This window comes from Anolis sagrei, chromosome 8, assembly GCF_037176765.1.
Source record: "Anolis sagrei isolate rAnoSag1 chromosome 8, rAnoSag1.mat, whole genome shotgun sequence".
Taxonomy (NCBI): Eukaryota; Metazoa; Chordata; class Lepidosauria; order Squamata; family Dactyloidae; genus Anolis; species Anolis sagrei.
In genome coordinates, this window is record NC_090028.1 from 43,777,916 (window position 1) to 43,791,218 (window position 13,303).

Consider the following 13,303-nt stretch of genomic DNA (forward strand, 5'->3'; position numbering starts at 1 on the left):
CGTGGACTGTCTACAGACATCACATGCAACTCCTGGAACGATTCCATCAGCGCTGCCTCCGGAAAATCCTGCAAATCTCTTGGGAAGACAGGTGGACCAACGTCAGCGTGCTGGGAGAAGAAGCAAAGACCACCAGCATTGAAGCGATGGTCCTCCAACATCAACTTCGCTGGGCCGGCCACGTTGTCCGGATGCCCGACCACCGTCTCCCGTTGGTGGACAGGAAAAGAGATTGAAAGATGGGCTCAAAGCCAACCTTAAAATCTCTGGCATAGACACTGAGAACTGAGAAGCACTGGCCCTTGACCGCTCCAGCTGGAGGTCAGCTGTGACCAGCAGTGCTGCAGAATTCGAGGAGGCACGAATGGAGGGTGAAAGAGAGAAGCGTGCCAGGAGGAAGGCATGTCAAGCCAATCCCGACCGGGACCGCCTTCCACCTGGAAACCAATGCCTTCACTGTGGGAGAAGATGCGGGTCAAGAAGAGGGCTCCACAGCCACCTACGAATCCACAAGGAAACCCATCAAGGAAGACCATCTTACTCGTCCAACGAGGGATTGCCTAAGATGAGAAGAAGAAGAAGACCTGCTGCATACCAGTACTGCCATCTGTTGAGGAGCTACAAAGCTGGAGGCATTACTTTTCATTCAACCCTCGTATTTATTGTGTCAGAAGCAAGTTGAGGGTACAGTTGAAATGCATTTAAAAACCAGCAAGGGGGAAAGGAAGGGGCCTGAGGCTGTGAGGAATGGGAGGGAGGGAGGGCCGAAGTTTGCCCAGTCCTGTTCTACAGAGATGGCTTTGCAAGGGAGAGGGAGTGTCCGTGCGTGACGTGTGCTTTTCCTCCGTCTCCGCAGCGGAAGGCGGGAGCGTGCCTGAGCCGGGCGTCCAGCACGAGCCTGACGGTGGAGCACGCCCTCGAGAGCTTTAGCTTCCTCAACACTTCGGACAACGAGGACTCAGACGATGAAGGGTGAGTGAGCAAAGATGAGGCTGTGCTCTGGGAAGTTGAGGGTAGGTGTCTGGAAATTCAGCTCCAAAGCCAATTACCGGTATGTGCTTGCATCACGCATGTCATAGAATCACAGGAGCGGGAAGAGATCACCTGGGTCACCTTGTCCAACTTCCTTCTGTCTCCATGCAGGGAAAGCACAATCAAAGCACCCCCAACAGATGGCCATCCAGCCTCTGTTTCTTTTTATTTATTTACTATCTTGAGGACCCAGCGCTGTCCAGGTTATTTGAGAAAGGAATTGTGTGGCAAAGGTGTTCTTTATCAGTTATCAGTTAGTGAAGGTACTGCAAATCCCATCGTGCATGGTCCATCCTCCTCCAAACAGCCCCTGGATGTAGAGTGGGTTATGATGGCTCTGTGTGCCAAGTTTGATCTTGGTCCGTCATTGCTGAGTGTCACCGTGACCTCATGAAGTGTGTTAAGGTACTGCAGGTCCCATCATCCATGGTGAATCCTCCTTCAAACCACAACTGGATGTAGAGTGGATCATGGTGGCTCCCTGTGCCAAGTTTGGTCTAGATCAGTCATTGGTGTGGGTACAGTGGTCTCAGCAAGTGTGTTTAGGTACTACAAGTCCCATCATTCATGGTGAATCCACCTTCAAACCTCAACTGGATGTAGAGTGGATCATGGTGGCTCTCTGTGCCAAGTTTGGTCTAGATCAGTCATTGGTGAGGGTACAGTGGTCTCAGCAAGTGTGTTTAGGTACTGCAGGTCCCATCATCCGTGGTCCAACCTCCTTGAAACTGGACCAGGTCATGGGGCCTCTGTGTGCCAAGTTTGGCCTTGATTAGTCATTGGATGAGGGTCACATGGTCTCAGAAAGTGAGTTAAGGTACTGCAAGTCCCATCATCTTGCTTGCTTTGAGCCAATGAAGTCACTTCCTGACCGTATTATTTTGCATTTGCCAGAGTGAAAGGGCGACTGGCCTCGACTCTCTTGGTTCTCCTTCTGTTTCAGATAATGATGATAATAATAATAATAATAATAATAATAATAATAATAATAATAATACTTTATTTATACCCCGCCACCATCTCCCTGAGGGGCTTGGAGCAGCTTACATGAGGCCAAGCTCAGCAATATGGTAAAGCAATATACAACAAATCACAGCAGTAAAGTATAAATAAAATAAAATATAAGAACCAGTATCAATTTTATTTATTTATCGTGACATCAGCAACCATACCATTAGATTACATTTCTAGCAGAACAAAACAAACAAACAGATTTTTTTTAAAAAAAACCCACAGATTTTGCAAGCTTGGTAGTTGACTAAATGTCCTTTGAGCAGTATCTGGCCCCTTGGAGTGCCTCTGGTGTTGCCGCAAGAAGGTCCTCCCTTGTGCATCATGTGGCAGGGCTCAGGGTGCATTGCAGCAGGTGGTCAGTGGTGTGCTCTTCTCCACACTCGCATGTCATGGATTCCACTTTGTGGCCCCATTTCTTGAGGTTGGCTCTGCATCTCGTGGTGCCAGAGCGCAGTCTGTTCAGCGCCTTCCAAGTCTATGTGCCCAGGGGGGAGTCTCTCATTGGGTATCAGCCATTGGTTGAGGTGCTGGGTTTGGGCCTGCCACTTTTGGACTCTCGCTTGCTGAGGTGTTCCAGCGAGTGTCTCTGTAGATCTTAGAAAACTATGTCTTGATTTAAGTCGTTGACGTGCTGGCTGATACCCAAACAGGGGATGAGCTGGAGATGTCTCTGCCTTGGTCCTTTCACTATTGGCTGCTCCTTCCCGGTGGATGTCAGGTGGTGCAATACCGGCTAAGCAGTGTAATTTCTCCAGTGGTGTAGGGCGCAGACACCCCGTGATAATGTGTCATGTCTCATTAAGAGCCACATCCACCGTTTTAGTGTGGTGAGATGTGTTCCACTCTGGGCATGCGTACTCAGCAGCAGAGTAGCATAGCGCAAGGGCAGATGTCTTCACTGTGTCTGGTTGTGATCCCCAGGTTGTGCCAGTCAGCTTTCGTATGATATTGTTTCTAGCGCCCACTTTTTGCTTGATGTTCAGGCAGTGCTTCTTGTAGGTCAGAGCACGGTCCAGAGTGACTCCTCCCAGGTATTTGGGTGTGCTGCAATGCTCCCGTGGGATTCCTTCCTTCCCAGGTAATAATCCTCAGAGCTCGGGATGCTTGTCTGTTCTTGAGGTGAAAGGCACATGTCTGTGTTTTAGATGGATTAGGGATCAGCTGGTTTTCCCTGTCATAGGCAGTAAGAGCACCTAGAGCTTCAGAGAGCTTCTGTTCTGCCATCTCAATAACACATCAGCAGTATAAAATCACAACATTTAAAAGGCAAAAAATAATCCCAGTGGGCAGGGCCGGTTTCAATAAATTAAAAATTTAAAAACACTGGGTGAGAGAGCAATGCAAGGCACCTGGGCAGAGAATCCAAGGGACAAGGTGGGGTTGATTGCAGTAGAAGGTAAAAAATAAAGTGCTTCCGAGGGAGTTTTTGCAAGATTTGGTCAAGTCAGGGGATTATTATTCATTCGATCATTGAAAGCACACTGGAACAGCCAAGTTTTCAGGCTCTTCCTGATGATTGCCAGGGTGGGGGCTTGCCTAATATCTCTGAGAGTGAGGTCCAGAGCCGAGGGGCTACCACAGAGAAGGCCCTTTCCCTCGTCCCCACAAGTCGTGGCCATCTGTTGGGGGTGCTTTGAATGCAATTTTCCTGCTTCTTGGCAGAATGGGGTTGGACTGGATGATAGCCCATGAGGTCTCTTCCCACTCTAGGAGTCTAGGATTCTATGAATTGGGACCAGAAAATAAACAGCAGCTAACGGAGCTCCTTAAACAGGGGAGTAGACCACTCCCTGTTTGCCTCTGTGCCTGTTTCCTGTCTGAATAGCAGCCCTGGAGTAACCACGGATGGTTTCTCAGTGGCTCTTGTGCCTGCCTGGGGTTTCTTCCAGGAGAATATCTGCACCTGGCACGCTGGGAGAGGCAAAAGGCTTTGGGTTCTGGGGCAGATTCTGCTTCTGCTGCTGCTGCCAAACATGCTTCCCAGGCTGGATGAGCTGCAACACTGCCAGCTGGTGGCCAGTGGTTGCCATTGCATGCAGGAATGTCATTTTTCCCTGCCTTCCTTTTTCTGCATGCCACTTATTGACACATTTCTCATTAAGCTGCCACTGCAGCCCATTAGAAGCAATCTTAGCCAATCTTTGGGCATAAAAACATCTACAGTGGAGTCTCCTCCGAGCTCAGGCTGGCTCTCCCCAGGAAAGGAGATCTGGCTTGTGGATTTAGTCAATGGTGTTCAATCCAAGCTGCTTTTCCCTATGAATGAAGCAGTGAAACTTCGGGATGAGGTGGGCATGGCTAAGCACAGCCATTGTTGTAGTTTGTGAAGGCCAGGTCCCAATGGTAGAGATTGCAAAGGGCCCTGCAGTTAAACTACATTTCCCACACTGCGTGGCTGCTCATTAGACAAAATAGCTGAAGGACCCAAAATAGCCGCCTGTAGCAGTCTTCGTCTAAATATAAAATAAACTGATTGAATCTACAAAGGTGTCTAAAGAAGGCAGCAAAGCAATAAGCAACTTTTGCTGTTTTTTTTTTTCCTACTGTGCTTGCATGTCTGCCATTAACGAAGCGATTCGGAAGTTTCGGAAAGTTTTGAATTTTTTTAAAAAAATCAGAAGTGCCTTTAGAATCGAACCACCAGCGCTCCCTACATATGAAACGAGTTTTGAACCTTTTTAAGCCTAGTACCTACACTTGAGCAGCACCAGCCTTTGTAGGGGTGAGAGGGGGAGCATTTTTCACGTGACACACCTAGGGACCACAGGCAACGCTCTAGCACGTCCCAACACACAGTTTGGAAAGCTCTTGTTTGGGGCTTGTGTTGTCCCGAGCGTTGAAGGGACCGGCATTCACGCTTCCACGTTTCTTGCCGCCTGTCTTCCCAGGAGGACGGCCCATGCCCAGCCCGCATCGTCCAGCAGAGTCCTGGCGGCCGGAGAGGCTGCAACGGAAGAGGCCGCAGAGGAGGAGGGCTCCGAGCCCATGAGCACCGGCAACGAGTTCCTCGACCAAGCCTTAGTCTTGCACCTCAAGCACTGCAACCACTTGCTGCTGGTGAGCGCAAAGGGAAGGCTCATCGCCCTGGCTCGGGATACAGGCTTCCCTCCTCCCTGTTATGCGGTCTGCTTTCCACAGACTCACTGTTTTGTGGTTAGGGATGAGAATTAATATTTTTAATACATTTTTATACATTTTGTGGTTTTACAATCACAAAATGTATCAAAATAAATTAAAAATAATAGCTATACTCACCACTCATTTCTGTGGCCAAACTTCCCTCCCTCTTTCTCTCCTTTCCCTCCTTCCTTCATTCTCTCTTCCTTTCTTTCCTTCCTTCCCTTTTTTCTTTCTTTCTCTCCTTCCTTCTCTACCTCTTTCCTCCCTTTTTCTTTTTCTCCCCTTTCTCTCCTTTCTTCCTTCTCTACCTCTTTCTTCCCTCCCTCCCTCCTTCCCTCCCTCCCTTTGTTTTTTGCTTGCATCCTTCCTTCTCTCTTTCCTTCCCTCCCTCTTTCTCTCCTTCTTCCCTTCCTTCCCTTTTTCTTTCCTTCTCTTCTTCCTTCTCAACCTCTTTCCTTCCTTCCTTCCTTCTCTCTTTCCTTCCCTCCCTCTCTCCTTCTTTACTTCCTTCCCTTTTTTCTTTCCTTCTCTCCTTCCTTCTATACCTCTTCCCTCCCTCCCTCCCTTTTTCTTTTCCTTCCTTCCTTCGCTTTTTGCTTCCATCCTTCCTTCTTCCCTTCCCTTCCTCTTTCTCTCCTTTCCTTCCTTCCTTTGCTCCCTCTTCCCTTCTTTCTTTTTCTTTCCTTCTCTCCTTCCTTCTCTACCTCTTCCCTCCCTCCCTCCCTTTTTCTTTTTCTTCCCTTTCCTTCCTTCCTTCTCTGCCTCTTTCCTTCCTTCCTTCGCTTTTTGCTTCCATCCTTCCTTCTTCCCTTCCCTTCCCCTTTCTCTCCTTTCCTTCCTTCCTTTGCTCCCTCTTCCCTTCTTTCTTTCTCTTTCCTTCTCTCCTTCCTTCTCTACCTCTTCCCTTCCTCCCTCCCTTTTTCTTTTCCTTCCCTTTCCTTTCTTCCTTCTCAACCTCTTTCCTTCCTTCGCTTTTTGCTTCCATCCTTCCTTCTTTCTTTCCTTCCCTTCCTTTCTCTCCTTCTTCCTTCCTTCCCTTTTTTCTTTCCTTGTCTTCTTCCTTCTCTACCTCTTTCCTACCTCCCTTTTTCATTTCCTTCCCTTTCTCTCTTTTCTTCCTTCTCAACCTCTTTCCTTCCTTCCTTCGTTCTTTGCTTCCATCCTTCCTTCCTTCTTTCCTTCCCTTCCTCTTTCTCTCCTTCTTCCTTCCTTCGCTCCCTTGTTCCTTCCTTTCCTTTTTTTCTTTCTTTCTTGCTTCGCAACCTCTTTCCTTCCATTCTCCCTTTTTCTTTTCCTTCCCTTTCTCTCCTTTCTTCCTTCTCAACCTCTTTCCTTCCTTCCTTCGTTCTTTGCTTCCATCCTTCCTTCCTTCTTTCCTTCCCTTCCTCTTTCTCTCCTTCCTTCCTTCGCTCCCTTATTCCTTCCTTCCCTTTTTTCTTTCCTTCTTGCTTCTCAACCTCTTTCCTTCCATTCTCCCTTTTTCTTTTCCTTCCCTTTCTCTCCTTTCTTCCTTCTCAACCTCTTTCCTTCCTTCCTTCGTTCTTTGCTTCCATCCTTCCTTCCTTCTTTCCTTCCCTTCCTCTTTCTCTCCTTCCTTCCTTCGCTCCCTTATTCCTTCCTTCCCTTTTTTCTTTCCTTCTTGCTTCTCAACCTCTTTCCTTCCATTCTCCCTTTTTCTTTTCCTTCCCTTTCTCTCCTTTCTTCCTTCTCAACCTCTTTCCTTCCTTCCTTTGTTCTTTGCTTCCTTCCTTCCCTTCCTTTCTCTCCTTCTTCCTTCCTTCCCTTTTTTCTTTCCTTGTCTTCTTCCTTCTCTACCTCTTTCCTCCCTCCCTTTTTCATTTCCTTCCCTTTCTCTCTTTTCTTCCTTCTCAACCTCTTTCCTTCCTTCCTTCGTTCTTTGCTTCCATCCTTCCTTCCTTCTTTCCTTCCCTTCCTCTTTCTCTCCTTCTTCCTTCCTTCGCTCCCTTGTTCCTTCCTTTCCTTTTTTCTTTCTTTCTTGCTTCGCAACCTCTTTCCTTCCATTCTCCCTTTTTCTTTTCCTTCCCTTTCTCTCCTTTCTTCCTTCTCTACCTCTTTCTTTCCATCCTTCTCTCTTCCCTTCTTTCTTTCCCTCCCTTCCTATTTCTCTCTCTCTTTCTTTCAACAACAACCCTATCTCATCAGCCAAAAGCAGTCCCACACTTCCCATTGAAATACTGATAAGTTTATGTTTGTTAAAATTGTTCTTTATTTGAATTATTGTATTGTCTCTTTTTTTGTGCACTACAAACAAGAGATGTGCCGTGTGCATAGGAATTCATTCATGTTTTTTTTCCAATTTAAAAACCTGCCCTCCAACAGTTTGGGGGACTGTGACCTGGCCCTCTGTTTTGAAAAGTTTGAGGACCCCTGGTCTACCCTAAGCTAACTAAACTGTTCCTCATTGAGGACTTGGGACTTGGGCAGTATGAGGTTGCATTCCAAGCGTGCTTCCCCTCTTGGGTGAAGTTCCTATCCCTTTGTTTCCTATCCTGACTTCTCTGCTGTCTTTTTTTTCTTCCAGTTTAGCTGTTTTTATTTTCAGTCAAGAGTCTCTAAATGATATTGAAAAGGACCAATGTTTTATTTACAAGGGAGATCCAACAAATCTGACACCCTATTTATTTATTTATTTATTTGATGCATTTATTAACCGCCATTCTCAGCCCTTTAGGGCGACTCATGGCGGTGTACACACATATAAAAGACAATTTACAAAGAGGCAATTACAACAACATATAAACTACATAACAATTACAAAAACTACACTAAAAATCCGCTTCGTCTCATAGTGGAATCATAACCAATCTCTACAATTGCAATAGTCACTGAAATCAAGAGTCAACTATTTGAAGCAGTGATACGTTTGCTTCTGTAAGATTCAAGTCACAGCTGACAAGACTACATTTGTAATTGAGTTAACAGAAACATTACATGTTGAGAAAATAGCTACATATGCACTAGCTTGTCAACTGGATAATCAGTTGGGAACAGTTTCTCCAATATGGTCATTTAAAAACATTTAAGTACTCAGAAAATGGAGCCAGTGCTCTTAACATTGCAGAGAGAGTACGATGTATGCTTAAGGTCTGAAGAACATTTCATGAAATTCAAAAGGTTGTTTGAAGGCCCTTTATAGTTTGATACAAGACATTGCTGGTTACATATGGATAAATGGGATAGATGGCATTTTTGTGGCTTTTCATGTGCCGGTAGATTAATAAAATTAGAAGACATTCAGCTTTCCTTTCCCCAAAACTTACAACCATATCCTTATAACAAATTAAGCAAAGCAAAATGGGAATGTATGGACAATAATAAAGATTAGTTTCCTTCAATTTTCTGCAATATCTTTGCCAAATAAAACTTAGTGTCCTGTTTTATTCAAAACCGACTTCTCTGCTGTCTTGACCCATTGGAGTAGCCGGCTCTTCTGGAGCCACCTGAGTTTCCTCACACGACATGTCAGGTGCCAGACCCCCCGCTTAAGGACCGTTGCCGTGTTCCTCTGACTTCCAGAAGCTGGGCAACTTTGGACCCCTCCGCTGCAGGGAGACGCATGCGCTGGACCGGCTGGGGAGGGAAGTGCACGTCCTGGAAGCGGTGTGTCGGCTGGTGGAGGAGCAGGCGTGGGCGGCCACCTCTTGCGCAGAAGGTAGGGACCGAGGCAGCCAGGGGTCTGTCACCCGTGGAATCCTCGTGGGGAAAGGTCCAGAGGAGGTCAGCAGGGTCACTTGACCTCTTGTGTCCTCTCTTCCCAGTGGTCCAGTTCTCCACGTGGAAAGAGGGAGTGCTGTCTTTCTGGGACGGCTGCGTCACCGCCCCGAACGTGTACACCTGCCAGGTAGAAAAGTTCCTCCAGATGCTCAGTTCGCAGTACGGGGCGCGCATCAACGAACACCAGCAAGGACTCGCAGACCCAGGTATGTCCTTTGCGCTCAGGGAAGGACCCCCTCCGTTTCATCGTTGTGTCTATTTCACTATATTGTGGTCCTCGCTTCTCTTTAGTGAGTAAAGGCAGCTCTTCCCCTTCGCCCACTCTCTAATGCAAGCGTTCTTCAAAAAGTTTCCACACTTTAATGTATTGTGGAAGGCTTCCATGGTCGGAATCACCGGGTTGTTGTAGGTTTTTTCGGGCTGTATGGCCATGTTCTAGAGGCATTCTCTCCTGACGTTTCGCCTGCATCTATGGCAAGCATCCTCAGAGGTAGTGAGGTTTGTTGGAACTAGGAAAATGGGTTTATATATCTGTGGAAAGACCAGGGTGGGACAAAGGACTCTTGTCTGCTGGAGCTAGGTGTGTTTGGGCCATATGGCCATGTTCGAGAGACCTTTTCTCCTGACATTTCGCCTGCATCTATGGCAAGCATCCTCAGAGGTAGTGAGGTCTGTTGGAACTAAGAAAATGGGTTTATATATCTGTGGAATGACCAGGGTGGGACAAAGGACTCTTGTCTGCTGGAGCTAGGTGTGTTTGGGCCATATGGCCATGTTCGAGAGACCTTTTCTCCTGACGTTTCGCCTGCATCTATGGCAAGCATCCTCAGAGGTAGTGAGGTCTGTTGGAACTAGGAAAATGGGTTTATATATCTGTGGAATGACCAGGGTGGGACAAAGGACTCTTGTCTGCTGGAGCGAGGTGGGAATGTTTCTGCACTTATTTACTTTATTTATATACGGTCCCTCTCAGCCCACAGGTGACTTGGGGCGGTTTACAGTTGGTGCAAGACCATAAAGTACAGTATCAATACAATAGAAAAAATCGGATAATCAAACCATAACAGAATCAATAAAAACATGAACATTAGGGTCTCCAATAAAATACATTGTCCAACCACTTCGTCCAACCATTCCATTTTCCTATGTCTGTTACACTGTATTTGGAAATGCCTGCTCAAACAGCCAAGTCTTGACTCTCTTTCGAAATGTTAAAAGGGAGGGGGTGGATGTGATCTCCCTAGGGAGGGTGTTCCATAGTGGAGGGGCCACCACTGAGAAGGCCCTGTCTCTCGTCCCCGCCAGCCATACTTGTGACAAAGGAGGAACCAAGAGCAGGGCCTCCCAGACAATCTTAAAATCCTGGAGGGTTCATAAGGGGAGATTCATCAGAGAATGCAAGCTGTGTATGGTGGTTGTGTTGATGTGAGTACTGTGCGTCATTGGGCGAGAAAGTTTAAAGATGGTAAGGCGACACCTTCTGCTCTCAAGAATTCAATGACTGCACGTTGCTTAAGTCGCATTGACCGACCATCTGCGCAGGGTTCCATATTTCACACTTTAACAACACAACAGTTCAATGCTAAGGCTTCCCGTCAAAATGGAACTGTAGAGGAGAGTCTACTGAACAAGCCAGTACCTGCCACATACCAGTACTGCAATCACTTGAGGAGTTACAAAGGTGGAGGCATTACTTTTGGGGTGACACCTTCTGCTGTCAAGATTTCAATGACTGCACATTGCTTAAGTCACATTGACCGACCATCTGCGCAGGGTTCCATACTTCGCGCTTTAACAGTACAACCGTTCAATGCGAAGGCTTCCCGCCAAAATGGAACTGTAGAGGAGAGTCTACTGAACAAGCCAGGACCTGCCGCATACCAGTACTGCCATCTCTTGAGCAGTTACAAAGGTGGAGGCATTACTTTTCATTACTTTTGGGGTGACTCCTTCTGCTGTCAAGAATTCAATGACTGCACGTTGCTTAAGTCGCATTGACCGACCATCTGCGCAGGGTTCCATACTTCACACTTTAACAACACAATAGTTCAATGCTAAGACTTCCTGCCAAAATGGAACTGTAGAGGAGAGTCTACTGAACAAGCCAGTACCTGCCGCATACTAGTACTACCATCTCTTGAGGAGTTACGAAGGTGGAGGCATTACACAACCATTCAATGCTAAGGCTTCCCACCAAAGTGGAACTGTAGATGAGAGTCTACTGAACAATCCAGTACCTGCCGCATAGCCATCTCTTGAGGAGTTACGAAGGTGGAGGCATTACTTTTCATTACTTTTGGGGTGACACCTTCTGCTGTCAAGACTTCAATGACTGCATGTTGCTTAAGTCGCATTGACCAACCATCTGCACAGGGTTCCATACTTCACACTTTAACAACACAACAGTTCAATGCTAAGGCTTCCTGTCAAAATGGAACTGTAGAGGAGAGTCTACTGAACAAGCCAGTACCTGCCGCATACTAGTACTACCATCTGTTGAGGAGTTACGAAGGTGGAGGCATTACACAACCATTCAATGCTAAGGCTTCCCACCAAAGTGGAACTGTAGATGAGAGTCTACTGAACAATCCAGTACCTGCCGCATAGCCATCTCTTGAGGAGTTACGAAGGTGGAGGCATTACTTTTCATTACTTTTGGGGTGACACCTTCTGCTGTCAAGACTTCAATGACTGCATGTTGCTTAAGTCGCATTGACCAACCATCTGCACAGGGTTCCATACTTCACACTTTAACAACACAACAGTTCAATGCTAAGGCTTCCTGTCAAAATGGAACTGTAGAGGAGAGTCTACTGAACAAGCCAGTACCTGCCGCATACCAGTACAGCCATCTCTTGAGGAGTTATGAAAGTGGAGGCATTACACAACCATTCAATGCTAAGGCTTCCCACCAAAGTGGAACTGTAGAGGAGAGTCTACAATTATGCTGGGGAAAGTGGAAGGCAAAAGGAAGAGGGGCCAACCAAGGGCAAGATGGATGGATGGCATCCTTGAAGTGACTGGACTGACCTTGAGGGAGCTGGGGGTGGTAACGGCCGACAGGGAGCTCTGGCGTGGGCTGGTCCATGAGGTCACGAAGAGTCGGAGACGACTGAACGAATGAACAACAACAAGAGGAGAGTCTACTGAACAAGCCAGTACCTGCCGCATACCAGTACAGCCATCTCTTGAGGAGTTACGAAGGTGGAGGCATTACTTTTCATTCAACCCTCGTATATTACTGCCTGAACCATCCATCGGTTACTGCTTGTAATACCTTGCTTACTATGTTTTCTATGCCTTGTACACTTTGGTATAGCATTAATGTATTGTCATAGCTTTGACTAGTACAGTAGGCTCATATACGGTGGTCCACGCTCTTGTTACATCCTGACTGGATTACTGCAATGCACTCTACGTGGGGCTGCCTTTGAAGACTGTTCGGAAACTCCAACTAGTCCAGCGGGAGGCAGCCAGATTGCTCACCAGAGCGACATACAGGGAGCATACCATCCCCCTGTTGTGTCAGCTCCACTGGCTGCCTATCCAATTCCGAGCACAATTCAAAGTGCTGGTTTTGACCTATAAAACCCTATATGGTTCTGGCCCAGCGTATCTGTCCGAACGGATCTCCCTCTACGTCCCACCTCGGAACCTAAGATCTTCTGGGGAGGTCCTGCTCTTGACCCCGCCTCTATCACAAGTGAGGTTGGCGGGGGGCGAGGAGCAGGGCCTTCTCGGTGGTGGCCCCCCATCTATGGAATTCACTCCCCGGGGAAATTAGATCAGCTACATCACTTATCTCCTTCAGGAAAAAAACTAAAAACATGGATCTGGGCCTTCTCAGTGGTGGCCCCTCACCTGTGGAACTCCCTCCCCGGGGAATCATAGAATCATAGAATCATAGAATCAAAGAGTTGGAAGAGACCTCATGGGCCATCCAGTCCAACCCCATTCTGCCAAGAAGCAGGAATATTGCATTCAAATCACCCCTGACAGATGGCCATCCAGCCTCTGCTTAAAAGCTTCCAAAGAAGGAGCCTCCACCACACTCCGGGGCAGAGAGTTCCACTGCTGAACGGCTCTCACAGTCAGGAAGTTCTTCCTAATGTTCAGATGGAATCTCCTCTCTTGTAGAAATTAGATCGGCAACGTCCCTTCTTTCATTTAGGAAAAAATTGAAAACCTGGATATGGGACCGGGCATTTGGACACCCGGGCAGCTAAAGAAAAACCTAATGACGAGCTGGAACTTGTCGAGATGGAATGGACTTATGAAACTTCGAACGCTGAACTCAGGATTTAACCTACTGCTGTGTTATTGTATTAATGTGTATTGATGATTTTAAATTTTTAATTTGTAATTGTTTAATTTGTTTATATATGTATGTATATGTGATAAA

At 47.0% G+C, this 13,303-nt stretch overlaps 1 protein-coding gene across 7 annotated transcripts in view; it reads left to right on the forward strand.

Moving 5' to 3' along the window:
- RIPOR1 (RHO family interacting cell polarization regulator 1) overlaps positions 1-13,303 on the forward strand; it is a 195,790-nt gene that overhangs the window by 163,011 nt on the left and 19,476 nt on the right. For all 7 annotated transcript variants that reach the window (XM_060788482.2, XM_067471149.1, XM_067471148.1 and 4 more), the window contains exons 14-17: positions 857-972; positions 4,935-5,103; positions 8,704-8,839; positions 8,946-9,107. In XM_060788482.2, the coding sequence (XP_060644465.2) occupies positions 857-972; positions 4,935-5,103; positions 8,704-8,839; positions 8,946-9,107 (583 nt within the window). The remainder of the gene's footprint in view (positions 1-856; positions 973-4,934; positions 5,104-8,703; positions 8,840-8,945; positions 9,108-13,303) is intronic.